We start from the raw sequence: 22,331 nt of genomic DNA, 5'->3' as shown, positions 1-22,331 counted from the left end.
TTCATGTGACCATTATCATCTTTTATTCCTTTTACAGCATTTTCATCCATTTCTAAAACTTTTCAGTAGCCTCTAGAATATTTTGTCACCTTTCTTATTTACCATCTTCTCTTCCCATGACTTGTTTAACTCCTTTTACACATTGCTTTTCTTTCTTCTATTTTTCTGTGTATTCTCTCAGAGCCAGTACTGTCTTACTTTTTCATAACTTTTTGTATACTTTCTTCTTTTCCACTGGCTCTTTAACTTAAGTCCAACCTAGAGGTCTGATTTTTTAAAAACCTTGCAGACAACTTCACTCTGCTGAATCAGTTGTTTTCTTCAAAATCTGCCACTGTCTCCATGGGCTGGTTTTTGTTGTAATAGTCTTTTTTTTTTTTTTTTTTTTTTTTTTTTTTAATATTTGTATATTTGGGTCTATAGTTTGCCTCTGAAAGTGCTCAATTTTGATTCTTTTTAAAACTTTCTTAGATGCTTTTCTTTTTAATATGATATTCCGTTTTATCCTTCTCAAAACTAAATGGTGATCACTTCCTATTTCAAATCTCCTATATACTCCTATATAGATGATTTGAAATAAGAAATGATCACCATTGAAAAATGCAGCACATAGTATTATTATATTTGTGCCAGGGTGGCAAAAAACAAGATTGATGGGAATGGATCGATGCATGTTAGAACAAAATATAATATATGATGTTGGAGTTCTGACAGATAATTGATCAATAAGAAAGAAAGTTGTCAATAGAAAGTTAGTAATAATGTAAACTCTTTTCATGTAGTATGTACTGTCATAGTATTTACATATTTATGTACGCTATAAATATACATACATACTTGGTATTCATTTCTTATTCTGTTGTGATATCAGCTGCTTTTTTCTGATGACTCCAAAAAAAAAAAAAATCCACCACTTCTTCCTTAGTAGAACTTCTGTGAGGCCATAAGCACAAATAAATCTCACTGTCCAATTCCCCATTTTTGATGTTTGCCTGCATTCCTCTACTTAATCTTCCTAAATGGCAGGCAATTTTATCTTTGTGTTTAGTGTTAAATACTGGGTTAAAAATAAAACAGTTAATCAAAGTTCATCTCGTATCTATGGACACTAGAGTTCTGAGAAAAATTAAGGGAGTGAAAAAATAGCACCAATGGCAGAATCATGTTGAAAAGGAAGATATTAGAAAGTTACTTGACATTGTTAGCATTGAGCAATGTATGAATCAGAGCTAATCTCTTAAATAGATTGAGAAAAGAAAGATTATAGAGCAGCAGGTTTGTGCCAGAGTGGCAAAAAATCAAGATTGATGGGAATGGATTGATGCATGTTAGAAGAACAAAATATAAGATATGATGTTGGAATTCTGACAGATAATTGATCAATAAGGAAGAAAGTTGTCAATAGAAAGTTAGTAATAATGTAAACTCTTTGCGTGTAGTACCTACTGTCATAGTATTTACATATGCTATAAATATACATACATACATATGGTTAGCATATTCGCTCTCCAGCCAAAAGGCTGCGGATTTGAATCCTACCTTGGGAATGGATATTTGTGATTGTCTGTGAAAATACTAGTTGTAGTGGTCAGCAGTAGATGGCGTTGGTGTAGATGATGAACATAGTTGGTGGATTGAGTGATGGAGACAGAGTTGTGGAGTAGGTGCCCTCCCTCAATGAGTCTTTGGACTCCCTGGAGGTGTTATGTAATAATAATAATAATATTGGGAATTTGATGAATATACTGCTCCTCATAGCCTTAGTTACATCAGCTATCGTACATCTTATGTTAAAATGACAGTATGTGTCATAAGAAATTCCTGCTAATTGAAATATTTCGTGGATGCTTGATCTTTCCTCACTGAATTACATAATTCAGACTTTCTTGATATCTAACAGATGGCTATCCAAGATATTTGCCACTTTCAGTGGATGTTGATTTTAAAAATAGCAGGACCATGCAAACACTTGTACAGTGTTATTGTGTCATCACCAGTACTCTCTGCTTTAAGTTGTATTTTGCTTGCTGCCTTGTAGATTTTTTTTTTGCATAGCCTTCTGTATGTATCTTGGAATGATGATGCTGAGAAATGTAATGTGGTGGGTAATAGCACACTGACTATAAATGACTAAAGCATGATGACTCATGACCATTCATTCTTGCACTGACGCATTCAGACACTTTGCTGTATGTGCTAGGTTATTGAAAATGTGATTTACAAGAGAAATTTAGTTTTAACCTTTTTTCATTCTTTTGATTTTTTTTAATTCATTGTAGTTTGGTTTTCCTTTATAGACCATTTCTCATTTGAAAGATGTAGCAGGTTTGTAGAATTTAACAGCTGAAAATTTTTAAATAATGTTATTTTATCTGAAAGAATTTTAATTAGTCCTTTTAATTTTGACAACATGTAAATTTTCTGAGTTTTATTTGTTTCCTTTTAGTTTCCTGGAAGAGGTAAAATCTGCAACATATGGCCTATCACATTCTTCACATTCCCGTTGGTGAAAAAGAACTCAAAGATAATCAGTTATGAAAGTATGTACTCTAGAACAAGACCAGATCAAAAATTCAAGAGCTCTCTGACATTTTAATATTCCAGTATGATTTTGTGTAGCACAGCTAGTTTTTATAAGCTGACAGCTTTTGATTATATGATGATTATATTGTATAATTGTGTATAGTTTATTGAAAATGGAATAATAATGTTATGAAGTCTGAATGCTCAAAGTATCCTTGAAGTTTTATTTTTATATGTTAAATTTTTTTGATATCTTGTTACATTTTATTTTGCAGATGACCTTATTTTCTTTCATAAATTTTAAATAGTTTACATTGTACATTGTATATGTTCAATGTAAATAGTTTACATCGAACATATACAACTTGCCATTCAGTCTCAGATATTGAATATTGAATGATATTGAATTACTTTGACTAATGTAACATTAATATGAATTTTAATACACATAGTGGCATGTATAAAATGCAGTCAGAGGGACAATATGATGAGAGGAATAAAGCAAAGGGAACATTACTTATAGTTAATTTTAAGATGAGGTATGATAGATATTGTCTCTGTTAGTTGCGTCTTACTATTGCCTTCCTTGATGCGTCTTGACTCCAGGAGGTGTTTGTAATAATAATTGCACACACCACACACACACACACACCACATACATGCATCACATCAATTTAGCAAGGAAATTTAATGATGCACCACCCTGGAAAGAAATATTTGGAAATCACCTAACTTATGTAATACTATTAATTCCTTAAGTAATCTGTTGGTGTAAATTTTTTATTTCATTTAAAAAAAGTATTGGAAAGAATTTTTTTAAAAACAAAAACATCAAAACTTTCTTGTACTACATCAGTGTTTGTTACTGTGTGTATCCTGTTAATAAAACTAATGTAAAAATTTTTTTTGTATTTATTTTTAGAATATTGTTCTTGATGTATTTTATGATATATTCAAACTATTAGCTAAAAATAAAACTGCCATTCAAATTACTCTGCTAAAATAAATTTATGAAAAATCTTAGTTAAAAATTTACATATATATTTATCATTTTCTGCTATATTTTGCAATATGAAAATAGGGTGCTATATTTTACCCGACCGTATAGTATTTCCCAAAGTGTGATGCATGTACCTTGGAATACACAGAAGATCTTTAAGGGATACGAGGCACTTTTTTTAATTTTTTATGACAATTTTTTTTTTACTTGTATATTTTTGCTGCCATTTTGTCTCAGACAAGTGTAGGTTTACCCTATAATGAATTTTTCAGTAACTGAAAAATCTAAAGGAAGTTTTACACAAAATGTGTCTCTTGGCATGGGTTGACTTAACCTCCATTAGGGCTATGCCTGGTTGATAGCACAATTACATTTCTGCCACATCGTTTGAACTGTTCACATTAAAAGTTTAAATTCAAATAGTTTAAACCATAATGTCAGAACTTTATTATTTTGTTATGTTTTTTACATAACCTGCTAAATTTTGGAATCATATCTTAAATTATAATGGTCCTCAGTAATTATTTCATAACCTATGCATGCATCTATGAATGTTTAATCATATGTGTGTGTGTCACAAGTTGTCTTCTTGATTTTTAGACATAAATGGGATTCCCATTTATGTCTAAAAATAAGAAATATAGAACCTGATTTCACTAAACTAACTTCTACCCAACAGTAACCATTTCATTTGTCTCATTAAACTTTTTTATTGTTGAAAATTTAAATTTCACAATTTTTGTTTCTGCTGTCTGTATGGATTTGTATAACTAAAATGTATTTAATAATTAAAAAAAAAATTCACATCTTTGTAACTTATTATAATACAAATGTTAAAAAATAAATACCTTTATAATTATTTGTGTTTTGAATGAAATATAACTTCTCTGAAATTGCCTTTGCCTAAGAGGAAGTAAGATGATGATACTAAAATTTTAGAAGAGATACATTGGTACTAAAAGTTTGGGAAATGCTGCACCAGTGTATACTGTTCTACTGGTAAGAAATGATACATTGTATTCTTCCATCTAGGAAGAGACCATGTATCATCACTTATTCCAACAATTATTGGGTGAACAGATTCAATTAATGCAACCATTTCATTTGCCTTGTTGGAGATGGAGAAAATAAGAGATCTTGTGGTGATGGTGGATAAGGATCTAAAATTTAGAGAACATATTGCCAAAATTGTGAGGACAACACAACTAATTCTCAGAATAATGCAGAGAACACTGACTTCTAGAAGTAAATAGATTCTTGGTCCATTGTATATAAGGCACTGATTAGGCCACACATGGACTACTGTGCACAGATTTTGTTACCTGTTTTCAAAAGGATGAAGAGATGTTGAAAAGGGTCCAGAGGTGACTGACTAAGGTGGTTTCTGATCTCTAGAATGTCGAATATGAGGAAAGGTTGAGAAGATGCAATCTACAGTTTAATGGATAGGAGGAGGAGGGGGGTGATATGATAGAGACCTACAAGTTAGTAAAGGGTTGTTATAGGATCAATGTTGAAGAGGTTTTACAGGAAATCAGGGGAGAACAAGAGGTCATCCCTGGAAGCTGTATAAGGAGGATGTGAACAAGGGAGTGAGAAGCAGATTTTTTGCATGCAGAGTTATGAATGATTGGAATGTCTTGCCTTGAGAGTGTGGTGTCTGCAGTGAATTTGAGTGCGTTTAAGGCATTATATGGTGAGCTGTGTGTATGACAAAATGATCTTCTAGATGAGTCTTTGAATCCATGGGGGTCTTAGGATAATAGTAATAATAATAAAAATAAGATTCATTTCACATTAGCAAATGAAATGCAGTTTCAAGATAAATTTAAAAAGTGATAAATGCACAAAATTTCTGTATTTTAGATAAGTCTCTTCAGTAACTGTATAATAATTGGAATGCTATATAAGGATGATGTTAATGGCTTCCTCCTTTATAATATCAATATATATCCATTTACAGACACCAAAAGAAAGCTGGATACAAGCATTTAAAGAGTAAGCATTTTTGAATTTGTATTTGCAAAGTGTATATAATACAAAATATAGCAGTATGTTATATTGAATTTTAGGACATTAAAATAATAATAATAAAAAAAATTATTGCATCAAAAATTTGACCTCATTTTTTGTTCATTATAAAGCAAAAATGTTTTCTAATAATTCCTTATCAATAGATTAAGCAGTTTATAATTCTGATTTTATTGATAATTTAGAGATAAATATCTTTCCAAACACACGATGGTAAAATTTTAGTATAAACTAGAACTGCTGTATATGTGCAGTGTCTACCAAAGCTCTAATATCTGTTAGGAAATAGACAGCATTTTATATTGCCTGTTTCCTAGATTTATTAATTTTATTCCAGGCAGTATGAAAACTATTATCTTATATATATATATATTCATTTATTTAGAGTTTTCATATTATTATTGTTATTATCATTATTGCATGGGTGCTTCCATGGAGTCCAGGGACTCATTGTGGGAGATCCAAACTATGCCTTTAACATCTGCTATATCTCCTTGAATTCATTGGCAGACAAAGCACTCGCAATTGACCCTGGCAACCCATTCCACTTGTTCATCACTCTCCAACAATTTCAGTTTAAACACCGTTGTTAATCACACTCTTACTCAATTTTCAGGATGCCTTTTTTGTTTTTCTTTCTTTAACCAAGTACTGAAATATTTTCTCTGCATCAATCCTATAAAACACTTATCCAGAAAAAGATTATTCTTGGATATCTCGAGAAATTACATTGAACATCCATTAAATGAGATTGTTAATGACAGAACAGTGACAAAAAAAAAAAAAACTCTCTTTCCAGCTAAAAGACTATAGATTCAAATCCCACTCTAGACATGATTGTTTATGAATACTTTTAGGTAGTGTTGTGTCCCATTCTTGTTTAAATATATATTTCCCTTATACTTTCCTTTCCTTTATATATCTTATCCCTTTTCTCTGCGTATCATCACTTCTGTACTAGAAATCTAAGCTCTTGCTCCTCTTAGTATCTTAAAACATTTATTTTTTTAAAGCTGCACCATTTAGAACATTTAGTTTATAAAGAAATTTAAAACAAGAAGCAATTCCTAAATAAGTCTAGAAGTGAAATAATCATGCAGTCGTAACCTTGATCTCGTAACTTAACTTTTTCTTCCCTTCCTCACCCGTGCCTAGGTTCGTACGTTATTACAAGCAGTGCATTGAATGGCAATTTCAGACACTGATTATTTGATAAGCAAAAGTTTATTAAACTCATAAATACAATACAATACATTAAATTCTAAAAACTCCAATTCAATACTAAGGTGATACAATGTTTATAAGATAAGCAAAATTCAAAATATAACAACCTCACTCTTACATATGGGATAAACAGCTATGTCTCCACAAAGGACTCTACACACACAAGATAAAAAGGCTTTCCCATCAATAATTAAGTTGGCTTAAATATTTCACCCTCTTAAGCACAATAATTCAGTTAGACACAATTGGATTACACACATTTATTTAAAGAATTATGAGGGCTTAGCAATTCCGTTGCTACAATGAACGCCGCATTCAATTCTTTTGACCTTTCTCAGTTAAGGGTAAATTACATATACTAGTATCAATATACACTATCACTCATTCAGTAACACTGATAAACTAGCTCCCTCTTTCTCTATACTATTAAGTGAGCTAAAGTCCTAGTTCAACTCTTATTCAAGTCCTTCAGTTGCTAAGTAATACGAATTACAATTACAACTATATTAAATTAACATAAAATCTTTCACAATACCATTTGATGAAGCTCTTCTACTAGACGTTACTTGTCTGCAATTCCTGAGGAAATATTCCTTCTGTAGTGGGACATATTTGGGGTACTTCGGATCATGAGGGCCACCTCGGTTACACCATATCAGGCTTCTTCTAAGGAAACACGATCTATCTGCTGTTCTGCAGTCATCAGATTCGCCATGAGGATATCCACAATTTCTATTGACGATCTCCTTCCTTTAGACCAGGGTTGGTGCTTAGTATACAGTAAATACCTTTCTTCCCGACCATGTGGCGGCCTTTGTTTTCGATGGTAGGAAACGGGACCTAAAATCCTACTTACTAATATTCCATGTCATGGCGGACGGAGGGGGGGGGGCGCCTCCTGACCTTCACTCCGGAAACTCATAAGGTAACCTCCAAACGAAAACTGGCAAAAGACCTCGTGTGTGGGGGTCCCCCCCCACACATTCCTAACTCTTCTATATTATGACCCTACCGGCACCTCGTGCAACTAAATCCCCCCCCCCAGACATTAGGATACATTTATCGTCACCTGTTAGGGCAGCATCTCCCTGCTGAAACTTCTACCTTTGGTGGGCCATGTGCACTCGACTGACCCGCAGCAGTGTCTAAATTGGGGACCGTGACCTTGGGCTTTACTTTGGTTCTAGTTAATCCTCTGAGTCAGCTTTATCAAACTCTATCAGCTCACCCAATTTTTCTAAGAATTAGCATAACTTACAATCTCTTGTTTCAGGTGTATAACAAGCAAGCCCTTTTACATGCAAAACTTTTATAACTAAATACTGTAAATTAATTATCTTATTTTTCTAATGCTATACAATCAATGTTCTTATACTAGTTAACATTATTCTTTTCAATATATTTATTTCATTTATACCTTGATGCAAGCATGATTTTCTTATTAAGGTTTCTACTTGTTAAATTGTGATCAAGTAAATTCTCTTATGAAGTTTACAAGGATCACAAATTTAACAGTAGTAGCCCAGTAGGAAACCCACCACCCTATTTATTAGAGGACCGAAGTGGCTTGATAAAGTTCCATTTTTGGTTTCTAGAGAGGGGGAGGAGTTACCAGATTTCTAACCATTACACCCACCCATGGTACTAATGTGTTTATAGGTTCACAGCCAATTTTTTTTTTTGGGGGGGGGGATTCACTTTACATTTAAGAAAAGAATAATATATTGTGGAAAGATGACTGAAGTAGGTGATTTTCAATCTCAAATGTTTATATATGAGGCTACATGCACACTTGCAATTTTCTGCTATATGATTATTTAGTCGCAAAAATAAAACTCACAGTTTTAATATGAATGTGTGCATATATATATGACTAAATAATCACAGCAATTAAAAGATGCAACTATCCCTATTTTCTAACAATGCGATTACCACAAATTAAAATGATTCCTATGTGCAGGCAGTGAACTTACATTCACTTGCGACTATTCAGTTGCAGTTCTTGGCATAGCATTGAACCATTGATTTCTTTAACCATGTCTGACAATGAATCGAGTAATGACACATTACCAGATCACGTTCCTCAGGTGGTATAGACTTTCTCCGTTTTGTGTCTTGGTATATTATTCTAGATCCTGGTATTTGAAGTAATTTATCAAAGCTTTTAATAATGATTCTGTAATATTGGAAAATTCTTAAATCATGATGAATTTTATTAATTTGCCATTTTATTACCCTCTGACTAATAATGGGATAGATCTAACATTGTTTCTTTATGATTTTTCTTTCTTTTAAGTGCAATGACAGAACCATGATACATTTATGTAAAATCCATTTTGAAGCTGACAAAGTTGCATTTGATCAGTCACAGTTGAGCACATCATAATATTTCATTGTAACTAGTTTTTCAGTTGCAGCGACAAAAAAGTTGTAAGTGTGCTTAATCTAAGGAGGTATAAATGTCTCAAAGGAGCTCTGCATAATTCTAAATGTTTAATCATAATGTTAAATCCTAGTGATTGCAGAAGAGCTCTCATCATACCACTTTATAAATAAATATACTGAATGTGAGAATTATCGAGGCATTTCTCTGCTGAATCAAGAAAGATTTATGCAGAAAAGGCTAAGAAAAGTCATTGAAAAGAAAAAGAAAAACATTTTATAGACATATACATGTCAGACCTAGCTAAAATGCAACAACAGCAATATCTATAGCAGTAACACATCAGAAAAAAAAATATGGCTCTCATATATTTCAATTGGTTAGAAGTGCACATTTCTTCAGAGAGTAAAATAACTCCAAAGGTGACTTGTTCACATATTAACACTTGTTAGCACTTAAGTCTCAGCTATAGTTATATGTGCAGAAACACCATCATCATCATCATCATCAAATTCTTGCCATGTACCCTCAAGGGGTGTACAGGATATGATAGTACTACATAAAAAAATTACATCATTATTAATTTCCTATCTACAATTTTCCTCCAAATCAGTCTGTTACTTGTCAAGACTCCAACATTATCAGATCTTATATTTCTATCGTCTAAAGCACTTTGTACAGTATCAATCCACCTATATCTTGGTCTTCCTCTAGGTCGTTTTACTGCCAACCTGGCAGAGAACACTTGTTTTGCTAATCTTTCCTCACCCATTCTGTTTAAGTGACCATACCACCTGAGATTAGCTCTGCTAACACATTCCTAGATGCTGACAATGTCAAGTTCTTTCTTAATATCCTCGTTTTTAATATGATGTTGCCATTGATGCCATCTGTTTACGCTTATAATCTTTCTCAGGACTCTCATATCTGTGGTCTCTAGTCTTTGGTCAAGTGTTTTACTTCTGACCCAGCTCTCAGATCCATAAGTTAAAACTGGTTTGAACACTGTCTTGTACACAGCTAATTTAGTGTTCCGACTAATTTCTCTCTTATTCCATATGAATTTATTCAATTGACTTCCCACCATACCAGCTTTGCTTATTCTGTTGTCTATTTCCATATTTAATTTACCATCTTCAGTAAAAATCGTGCCTAAATAGCTGAAATGTTTTACTTGTTCCACAGGTTCTCCATTCACAACACAGTTGACATTTTCAATGATTCTGCCTATTTTCATTGTCTTTGTCTTTTTATTGCTGACCTTCATACCATATCTATTACAACAGCTATTCAATTTAGTCAGAGAATCTTGCAGACTTGTAGCAGATTTATTTAGAAGTATAACATCATCTGCATAAAGCAAAGAGCTGACATTAACATCTCCAATTTTGATATCATGTTTAATACCACTTTCCTTCATAATGTGATCCATATAGATAATGAATAACAGAGGGGATAATGTACATCCTTGTCTCACACCAGATTTAACATTAAACCATCTTCCTGTACTTCCTTCAATTCTAACTGCTGACTTACAACTCAAATAAAGACTAAGTATTGCTTGATATAATGCCCCATTGACACCATATAACTGCAACGTATTGAATAGCTGTTCTCTTGGCACCTTGTCATATGCCTTTTCCAAATCGACAAAACTTAAATACAGATCTTTGTTATATTCCCATGCTTTCTCGACTATTTGTCTTAAAGTGAAGATCTGATCCTGACAGGCTCTATTTGGCCTGAATCCAGCTTGTTCTTCACCAAGCTTTTCTTCCACAATTCTTCTCAACCGTTTCTCAAGTATACTTGCATAGATCTTGCCAGGAACACTCAGTAGGGAAATACCTCTGTAATTCTCACATGCAGTTTTATTTCCCTTTTTATATATGGGTACTATGAGAGCTCTACTCCAGTCATCGGGAATTCGTTCCTCTGTCCAGGCTTTCTGAACTATGCAGTGCAGCCACTGTAAGACTCTTATACCACCATACTTCCGCATTTCTGGTCGAATATCATCTACTCCTGCTGCCTTTCCACATTTCAAGCCTTTGATGGCTTTTTCTACTTCTAGTATGGATATGTATTTCTGACTACATGCCTGGTCAGTGTTTTTTACCACTGCGCTGTCATCACTGCTTGTTTCATTTAGCAGTTTTTCAAAGTAATTACTCCATACTTCAAGGATATCTTTTTCTCCCGTTTTCATGTCACCTTTATCATCTCTAATTCCTTTTACAGCACTCTTTCCTCCATTCTTAAGCTTCTTCAACAATCTCCAGAATATTTTGCCACCTTCTTGATATTTATTTTCTATATTCTTGCCAAAGTCCTCCCATGACTTTTGTTTAGCTAGTTTTACACAGTGTTTAGCATTCTTGCATTTGTCTCTGTATTCTCTAAGAGCACAAGCTGACTTATTTGACAGGAACTTTTGGTATGCTTTCTTCTTTTCCTTCACTGCCTCTTTAACTTCCTCTGTCCACCAGGGAGTTTAGATTTTTTTAAAGTAGTAGAACTGTATTAAATTTAAGGATATATAAACCTTACCATTATTAACATTCAAAAATGTGTCAGTAGAGCTAATCTAAACCTAAAACAGAATGAGGGATTTTGGAATTGTTCCAGAATTCACTGCATAATTTCTTCCAGAAGTTAGAAAACATTTTTTTTTATTGCTATGCTATATTATTCACATATGGTATCATTAGAAGAAATGAATAATGTACGTCATATCCTAATTTAACATTTTTAATAATTTAATGAAAGGGGATTATATGTCATTTTATATATGACTTTTTGTAACACTACCTTGAAATTCCATATATTACTATTATAGGTGATTTATCCTAGCTCAGTTGGTTTTCCACAGCATTTAGTGATCACTTGCTGTGTGGGAATCAAGACCTGGCTTTCTTTTCTTCTCTAAATCTTTTATGTATTTCTGCTATGCAGATTTTTCCTGGCTTTTTTATATGGGTGGATAGGGCAGTTTAGACAGACATAATGTGGTTACTGCTTTGGGTACTGAAGGCTACCTTTGTCATAATGCTTCAAAATCATCACTATTCTAGCTGTCATATGTTGAATGAATAGTCGAGTTACTGCTCTTCTGTAGTCCTAATTCTGGTTATTTGAAGCTTCATTGGGAAATTGTTGAAGGAATTTTTGTGTTCATAACTGTTTTGTAATGGGATAAAAAAATTTTCTTCCTTTTATGAGGTTTATTTTGAAACACTTTCCAGATGAATAGACAGTTACAAGGAAGGAATGGGCAAACATTAGTAAAGGTGTTTGAAGCAAGAAAATAATAATAATAAAATAAAAAAGCAAGAAAAGATCCAGTGGATGACTAAGATATAGGTGAGTTGATATTAGCAGATTTAAAGGACTGAAATGTAACAGCAGATCATATCACTCACCTGTTAAATAACAGACTAATTTGGGAACTCATTAATGAGAAATTACTAATGACATAGTAACTTTTTTTTATTATTGTATAAGATACACATCCTTGATGATATACTTTAGAAAAAAATAATGATTACATTTAAAAAAAAAATTGATGATAAAAATCCAGCCTAATCCAGACTAATTTGGGAACTCATTAATGAAAAATTACTAATGACATAGTAACTTTTTTTATTATTGTATCTGATACACATCCTTGATTATATACTTTAGAAAAAAATAATGATTACATTTTTAAAAAAAAATAATGATAAAAATCCAGCCAAATCACCAAATTACATTACTCATTTTGTATAAAATTTCTCCATTAGGTAATGGAGAAATTTATTTTATTTTATATAATGGAGTAGAATCAGCTAGATTATGTATAGTTCATTTCAAAGTAGTTTATATTACTTCTGAATAACAGAAGTAATATAAACTACAGTTTAATATAATATAAAGTTTCAAATATATGTTGTTTCTTTTGTTATTTTCAATTTATCAAAAATGTTAACAGAGAGTCTGTCTTCAAAGGGGACTACCACAGGAATATAGATGTTAAAAACCTTCTTTTGCAGAATGAACACAAAACAGGGCTGATGTCTGTGGTCATTCTTTTTATATTGTTTGAATTGGGGATTACATATTTATTCCCAAAGGTCATACTATGGATCTTCATTTCTGTTCTAATGTCTGCATGAAGATACACTTTCTAAGAGGAAAATGTGCCATCTACAATATGAGTAGTAGTTTGCTGGAGATTGATTTCTCTATCAAGACAATGCTACCACTCATTCTTCTTCTTTGTCTGCAGGTGCATTTGCAAGGATGACATGATATTTGGCCTTTGGTTGAAAATACCTGGGTTTGGCTTCATTATAGGATTTAAAGAACCCATATAAGAATTATAAAGTGAGTTAAGCAGCCTCATTCATAGGTTGCAGGGTATTCCTACTAAAAATTGTTTTTATTTAACTCAACAGATAAATTGACTAGTTAGATGAACCTAATATACTACCCTCATGGACCCAGCTGTCTCTTCTTATGGTATTGTTTAAAAAAAAAACAGTACTGAACTTCAACACCCCCTTCAGTACACGTGCTATGATATATGCTGTTTGACTTCATGCACATTAATATAGAAGAGCATGTGTAGAGCCTACGCCATTACATTTAGCTGTATGTTGGAAGAAAAGACATTTATTGTTGAGAATTATTTTCATTTATAGAGAGTTCACAGAGCAAATGGGCCAAGCCTATGACATATTTGGGAGCAGTTTGTTCATCGTTTCCGTAAGCGTGCCCCAAACAAGTATCATCATTACCTTAATCGAGAGGTTCCGACATACTGGGAGTGTTCTGCAGCAATAAAGGGCATTTGGGGAGACTAGGAACTGTTAACACAAATGGGAATCGCAGATTAGTGCTGGAGCAAGTGTTACAATCTCTGAAACGCAGTCAACACTTGAACAGTGGAAAACTTGGAATACCAAGACAGTCACTACAGAGAATCCTTAAGGAGCCAGATGCCTCTTTGCACGTGAACAACGGATTACGCTACACAGCAGGAATACTCTGCACACGTGCTGGCCAATTTATATGAAGATCCATCCTTCCTGCCTAATGTCTGGTTCATTTCCATCCCAGCAGTCATGTAAACAGAATAAAACTACAGAATTCTTTACACCTGAATTTGTTAAAAGAGAAACCTCTTCACAACAAGAAGGTTACTGCTTGGTATGCAGTTTCTGCCCATGGCATAATTGTGCCCTACTTCATTGAAGAGAGTGGTATAACCGCGACCTTGAATACCGAACGCTTATCGAGAATGTGTTTGTTCTGTTCACTCAGGATTTACATAGGATGTATCATAAAAACTTTCCAGTTTGTGCACAGGTGTTCCAATAGGACGGAACAACCTATCACACATGTGGTTCTAGATCTATTTATCAGAACACTTCCCTGGGAAGCTCATTTTGAGTGTCACAGAATTCCCATACGCTTCGTGTTCTCCTGATCTCACATTGCTTGATGCCTTCATTTGGGGAAGGAATGGGCATTCCATCATGACCCACCTTTAAACCTTGATGAACTAAGGGATAACATACGATATGTCCAGCAGATGTCTAAACTCTTGTTCTCTAAGATGACAGAAAACCTCCTTTGCATGTGCTATGAAACCTGTCTTGTAAGACACGGTATCCAATTTGAGAACGTAATCTACTGTCACTAATGCTTTATTCGACCAAGATTTGTGGATGTGCATATCATATGTAAATGTATATTTCTTTTTTAATAAACCTATTTACTCCGTAACATATATCATTGTTGTCATTCAGTACTTTTTTTTTTCATCGTCATACTGTATAATTCCAGTCAAACAAAAGCTTTTACTACATACACACACACACACACAACAAGACATAAGTTTCAACATATGGTTCTAATGTTTCAAACTTGTTGCAACATTTAAACCATAAATGTTATAATAGTGGCACATTGCTGCACTCACTATATCAAGTTGCAAGTGAACTACTTCAGCAAGGACAGCATAAAATAGCTGAATGGCATTATCCCAGACAAAGACAGAAAATTTTTTAAATTTCATCAAAAATTGTCTCCATGTGTGATGTTTAATTTTTGTCTTCTGTTTATTCTGACATTTTTAAATTTTATGAAACTGCATACTAAAGCAGTTTCATTCATCATGTATCTGTTTATTTACTCAGCTGCTTATACTCTCATTCCACTTGAATCATGTCTTAAGACAAACATAGTTACTAGCTGTATAATTTCACATGTAACCTTTCCTTACAAATGTATTATTGCCTTCGACCATGTTTCAAGTCAAGTTAATGATTACTGTTAACCTGTTAGAATCGTTCATTAGTCCTCATATTTATACAACAATATCATCATCACATGTTGCTGCAGAGAATTACCACTTAGCAAATCCAATTCAGAAGAAAAGATCTGGGTTTAAGTAAGGTCAGAAGATTTCATTTGCTCTGCATTATATTTCTCCTCAAAATTGGCATTTCCTTTTAGTGCTTACCCCATGTTTCCTAACCCATTCAATGAGCATGCCATGTGACAAATATGCCAGGTTTCAACTACACAATTCCCTGTGTAGAAATAATGAATCCTCCAGACTTTCGTTACTCCCTATAGCAGTGTGCTGCCCAGTTAGAATCGAACACATTCATCACTAATCTAAAATACTTCCACAAACAGCGAAAATGAAAATTTCTTTATCCACAGTCTGTTTCATCAAAAATACTCTATTTGATTAAATATTTCTTGGTCACAATCGACTTCTTGTAGACGGATACGAATTATGACTGAAAATTAAACGAGCTAAAAATACAGTACACTTGAAATGAGCTACACCGTTAAATACCGAATGTTGTATATTCTAAAAGTGTTAATAGCTTAAACAGCAAATTAATATTGTTTTATTGTTACAGTTGTGATGTCAGCAGAAGACACTTCGATTCATGAGCTGAGTACAAACATCTCAGTTTTCGTATAACAGTGAAAAAAATTGTTTAAATAGTGAAACTATTACAAAATATGTGCGTATTGAAAAAATAATGAAAATAAATTAAAAATGTGTTCTGTTGGAATGTTGATTATTTTTTTAAGGTTGCATCTTAATCTCGTAACTTGCATTACACTAGATCGAGTGGAAGTTCAATTTTTGGTGTTCAATTAGAGAAAATTTTCTTTGGCTTAATTCCCCTAACCCGAATTATTCGAGCTTCAGAAAATTAAGTAGAACTTTTTTCTTCCTTGCGGAAACGTGGATTTTACAGCAGAAACCTGCAATGATGAAAATTTTTTCTGCATCGCAGAAAAATCTACCGTAGAATTTACACTATTTGACACAATAATATAGTAGCTAGAATTAGGAATCTGATAAAAGTGACTTCAGGATAGTGAGAATAAAATAATTGTCTGTTGTATCCTTACGTTTACAAATCAGTAGACTTGAATTAAACTATCGGCGATAGGGGGTTGATTAGAATTACGAGAGAAACAGCTAATGCCTCCATTGCATTGTCTTCGTTGCGTGTGTTCTTCGGCCGGTTTGACAGTTTTGCAAGATAGAAACAAAACTTATTCCGCGAGGGAAACCTTCCATCTCCTTATGAAACTGTTTAACCGAATTTCAGTTGAAAACCTTATAAAGAGTCCTCACTTTCCACGGGATCGAACCATTTGCGGCTGCGCTATAGCACAAAAAATAAAATAAAATGCTAGAGATCAAGTCTCTACCTACCGATTTCGATGTTCCTTGAAAATAGTTCCACCTGCTCCCTATGTAGAATAAGAAGGTACTGGAGGATTTATTAATTTGCTGCAAATTCCGCAGGAATATCATTTGATAACATTTTAAGGCTTTTTAGCTCTGATCCTTATTTGTCTCCTGCATCAGCACAGTATTTAAAAGTGCACTGGCTGAAATAATTGTAACATAAATAAGACTTTTTTATATATTGGAAACCTTTCCGTATAAATATTTAACGGAATCGAGTTGATGAACTTTCTTTACCAATTGTTGTGTTATTGTTAAGCAAAATAAAGTGATGAAGGATTGAAATCCCAAAACTTCATCGAAAAAATTTCTGGACACAGAATAACAGCTACGTGAATAGTCTTTATTCAAATGAATGAAAGCAATCTTATTTGTGCTAAAAATCACTTAAAAATCAGTTAAGTTTTTTTTCCCCTGGAGTGAGGCTTGCTGTAAAAAAATGTGTCATAAAGATTATTGTAATCTAAGGAAGTATCATTGCTTCCACAAGCTGTGGATACAAATGAATCATTCCAGAACATACAGCAAAACCATGGGGAGAAGATCATGATTACTTTCGCATTCAAATCAAAATGAGCCTGGAAATAAAATTCAAGTATATCATACAAAGATTTCTACTCCCTCTGGTTGAGCTATTTATCTTATTATATTATTTTAGAGAACGTATACAAAGGTGACTGACAAAAACAATATAGTTTGTATGTTTTCCTTTGCAATAAAAAAAAAAAAAACTTTTAATTTGTAAACTGTTCGTCGTTTGTGTTGAAACAGTGCTGTTTTCTTTAGACGTATGGAGCAACTTTGGTGCTGAGCTTTCATAATAAATTAAAGGTCCTCGTCACCAAAATTTCTCCATACGTCTTTTAACATCATTTATTAAAATGAGTACCTACCCGGAGAACTTCAATGTAATTATTCCCTTGTCACTTGAAAGAGCAAGGTCACAGTTCGAACCATTGTCGAAAACATTTGCAGCAGTTTTGAACTCTACGGGTATAGCCGCCTTTTAATCAATACAGAAGTATAGTGTGTCTACTGTTTGGACAGTGGGGTCACTCGAACTCTTGCATACAGTGACAGAATTTTGTAATTTAGTGCTCTTAATTTTACTGGTTGCAGTTAGCCGAAAAAAAAAGAGTCATATTGATATGAGAAATATTTCGTCCGCAGTTTTAGTGCAAAACTGTTAAAACCTCAAAATGTCATTCCATCGCCCTGAACTTAAAGCTGAAAAGAACTTAAAAGAAATTCGTTTAAATTTGAATGACTGAACAAATATAACATTTGTTTAGATACTGCGTGCTTTCTTCTTGCTTTAAGCTTCAGCCTGTTGCGTCTGCAGTACATCAGTGTAAACAGTGTCTATCGTTTTCTTCATCTACCAGCTCGTATTTTCATATTTGGTTTCCAGTTTCTTGCTAGTTTAACTACTTAAACTAAAAGCTCATAGAAACAATATCAACAGTACAAAACTGCGTCGAGATTGCTCTGGTAGAAATATATATATACTAGGGGGGCTCCTGACGCCTGCGGTGCCCCCCCCCCTCCCGAGTTCCGGACTGGTAGGCCGGTTCTTGAATTCTGATGACGCGAATTTTGAAGACTCGCAACGGGTTTCCTGCGGCGCCCCCCCCCCCCCCGAGTTCCTGACTGGTAGGCCAGTTCTCGTTGAATTCTGATGACTCGAATTTTGAAAACTCGAAAGGGGGTTTCCCTCCCCTGGCGCTTACGGCGCCAAACCCCCTGAGTTCCGGACTGGTAGGCCAGTTCTTGAATTCTGATGACTGGAATTTTGAATACTCGACACTCAGGGTAGCCCCTGAGTTTCAAAACGTTTCAAATAACTTGACAAAAAAAAAAAAAACGTTACAGAAAAAGGCCTATTTTATATTATACGGTAGATATATAGCACGTACAATATCGTAACAAAATGTCACCAATTTCAAGCGTATCAAATTGAGAGTTTGTGGCTTGTAATTTTCGCTATTGTAAGATATTCATTGAATCTGAGAGTGGAGACGTGCGCACAAAATGTTTTTCATATGTACATGGAGCGGCAAAAATTAGGGAATATTGGTCTAGATCCCACTGACGAGACAATAAATGTCGTAACCAATCGTAGTGACTCCATAACAGTGGCATAGCTGGGGGGGGGGGAGGTCCGCCCCGAGCGTCACTTAGAACCTTTTTGAACTTTTGCAGTTAATTCTAAAATACACTCTCGAGAACTCATTTCCAAATATTGTAACTGCAAATTTTCCTTACAATTGCTGTAAGTGTTGCTAGTTGTGAGAGGAGTTTTTCTAAATAAAATTTGATTAAGAATTACCTACATTACTATGAAATAGACTTCGCCAATGTCATCGACGATTTTGCTAACAGAAAAGGAAGAAAAATAACAGTTTAGAATGTTGAAATTAAAGTTTTACTTCAAAAATAAACATAGGGTTTTAATTTATTTCCCTATGCGTTGTTTTGACTTGTAGTATTTTTGGTGTGTATTGAGAGGGGCGGCAAACTCAGGGCCCGCCCTTGGTGACAACAGCTCTAGCTACGCCACTTCCCCATAATACAATAGCAATATTATTGTTATTGTTCCGGGCAACTCCAAGGAGTCGACAGACTCATCGAGGGAGGCCCTAACATCATGTCAAGAACAACTATTCGACATTGACACAGTATCTATCATACCTTGCCTTGAACTCATTCACGGTCGTAACACCCACAACAGACTCTGGAAGCTTATTCCACTCATTCACCACTCTCCAAGTAAAAAATCTAGCTCTAACACCCTTGTCAACCACGCTCTTGCCCAGCTTCCATGCATGGCCTCTAGTCTTCCCACCACCAGTCAGATTTTCAAAAATATCTTCTGGATCAATCTTATAGAAACCCTAAAGTAATTTGAATGTCTCAATCATATCACCCCTCCTTCGCCTATCGTCCAATCTCTGCAACCCACAAATCTTCAACCTATTCTCATAATATTCATTCCACAGACCTATCATCTTGGTCAGTCGTCTCTGGATCCTTTCCACTTACAAGTCCAATATACAAGTCCAAAAGATACTTCTCGTGCAAAATGGTGCTACCTTTCATAAATCATTGATTTTATTATTTGTAAATGCACTTTCTCATTTACTGTATTATTTATAATTGTTTTAAATTCTGTTATTTATTAATCTGCACATTTTTAATTTGATTACATGGAAGACTGCTCCAGTTGGTTGTTCTTAATGTCAGTCCTCTATTAAAAAAATAAACCGCTAACGTTTTATTTTCCAAAGAGAGTAGGCGAGGCGTTTAGCCTTAACTTTTTTAAATTCCAGCTACCAGCCAACCTCCACTCTTAACCATCAGGATTAAGGGTGGTGATTGGCTGGCAGCTGGTATTACCGATTCGGGCCAGCTGTCAGTTTTCATAAGTATCTAGGAAGAAAGTAAGGCAGATAACTGCAGTAATCTGGTTCCTAAGTAATTGTGGGCAGCGAGTCTCCATCACTGACAGCTGGCCCAAGGCTATCAATGATTTTCATAAGCATTCGGGAAGAGATTAAGTCTGAAAACAAACTGCCATAATCTCGTATGTTAAAGATTAACTCGGGAACCGGCTGGGAAAAGGCTCTAGTTGACGATTATAATCGAAATTCTGACGGTTTTATTCTGTGGAAGTAGATGTTAGTTACACAGGTTCCAGTTCTGCATTACAGTCGAAGGATATAATGAGCAAAAGGCCATAATGATTTTAATTTACGCATATTTCTACACAATTGCTCATTTTTATAACGCGCTTACTACTGGATATAACCTATAAATTTTGGTTACATTGCAAACATAATTGCTCAAATGGATCTCAGAATTTATAAAAAAAAATAGAGTAATTTCTTGCCCAAAAAACTCGCACCGCAGTCATTTTTATTACATTTTAAATTACGTATCAGGTAGCGTCAAAAAGAAATTTGGACTAAATATAAACAAGAAATCGTTATGGATTATTTGCGACAGATTTACATTTTATCCATGATGGGTAGCTGCTATCCCATCCATTTTATTCATTTTACTTAACTTAAAAAAAGTTAAGTAAAACGCCAGTTTAAAAATACAGAAGAGCCAATTTAACAATTGAAAAATCCATCAGCGTGTAGATTTTAGAGTAACTGGCTTGACCATAATAATGATGACATGTTTTAAGGGGTTATCCACACACACACTTGCCCCCATAGCCTTAATTATTGCTTTGGTTGTAATTCCAAGTAATTAGTGTCCCTCAGTCGACATTAGACATCATCAGATTGTACCTCCATTTGTTCTTTCTATGTTCATAGACCTGTTTATTATTATTATTATTATTATTACTTGAAAATAGATTACTTGAAAAATGCATTACTTGAAAATAGATTACAAAACCTAAAAGACTGTTTAATCGATTTTGTTGGAGTACTATTTTAAAAACATACCGCACAAATTACAGAAAAATTCATTTTCTTGTGAATTAAAATTTAAAGTACATCAGTGAACTCCGTTCTTCAAGACGAACATATAGATGTAAAAACTGTAAGTATCTGTTAAGTAATAAGTAAAATATAAGTATTCAAAGTTCGAAGTGTACGTTGGTCAACTACGCGAGAAGAGAACAAAGGAAGACGCCATATTAGAAAATACAGCAAGATCGTCAAACAAGAAATATGAAGTGCTACAAATGCCAAGAAGACCTAACGGGGGAAGAAAACCACGTAACATGTAGGAACTGCCAAAGAAACATGCACTTTTTATGTTCAGGATTGTCCGAGACTACTTGGCAACGAAAATTAAACAAGAATCGTGACGAGTGGAAGTGTCCCCATTGCAGAGACAACAACGGAACGTCGCCTTCGACCGCAGGCGGAAAACAGCCAATGCAGAAAACAACCGCAGGCAGTAAACAGCTATCAACAACAGAGGGAATTAAAAACAAAGAAAACAACAACGGAAACCAAGGTGAGCAATCTTTAAATGTATTACTTGAAAATAGATTACAAAACCTAAAAGACTGTTTAATCGATTTTGTTGGAGAACTATTTAAAAAACATACCGCACAAATTACAGAAAAATTCAACCAGTATGAGGAATTTATTAAATTCAATAATAATTCGATAGAAGGTATGTTGCAGACCGTTAGAGAAATTAAAAACTGTGTCAAAGAGCTTACTGAAAGACAGCATAATTTAATTAAAGAGACAACGGACCTACGGCAAGAACTAAACTCTCTAAAGAAAAGTACGAGCTCTCAAACCAACAGCAGCACAAAAATGACCTCCTCATAAATGGTCTCCCAGAAATAGCTACGGAACATCTAAGAGACACTGTAATACAACTAAGCCAAAAAATCGGCTCTCCCATTGAATCAAGAGACATCCAGT

General features: G+C 34.1%; 1 protein-coding gene across 3 annotated transcripts in view; it reads left to right on the top strand.

The window, feature by feature from the left end:
- Vps45 (vacuolar protein sorting 45) overlaps positions 1-14,930 on the top strand; it is a 172,586-nt gene extending 157,656 nt beyond the window's left edge. Inside the window, exons 14-16 of one of the 3 annotated variants that reach the window (XR_016549286.1) lie at positions 2,447-2,540; positions 5,487-5,521; positions 13,844-14,930. Coding sequence is in view for 1 of the 3 variants with exons in the window: in XM_090403157.1 (XP_090259283.1) it covers positions 2,447-2,510 (64 nt within the window). In the remaining 2 variants the exon portion in view is untranslated. Of the gene's footprint in view, positions 1-2,446; positions 4,383-5,486; positions 5,522-13,192 lie in introns of those variants that run through there. The other 2 variants (XR_016549285.1, XM_090403157.1) reach the window with 2 other exon arrangements.
- The last annotated feature ends 7,401 nt before the right edge of the window (positions 14,931-22,331 follow it).

The sequence above is a fragment of the Typopeltis vanoorti genome, chromosome 13, assembly GCF_054136105.1.
Source record: "Typopeltis vanoorti isolate ZY-2024b chromosome 13, IOZ_Tvanoo_1.0, whole genome shotgun sequence".
Taxonomy (NCBI): domain Eukaryota; kingdom Metazoa; phylum Arthropoda; class Arachnida; order Uropygi; family Thelyphonidae; genus Typopeltis; species Typopeltis vanoorti.
This window is presented reverse-complemented; position numbering and strand designations above follow the sequence as displayed.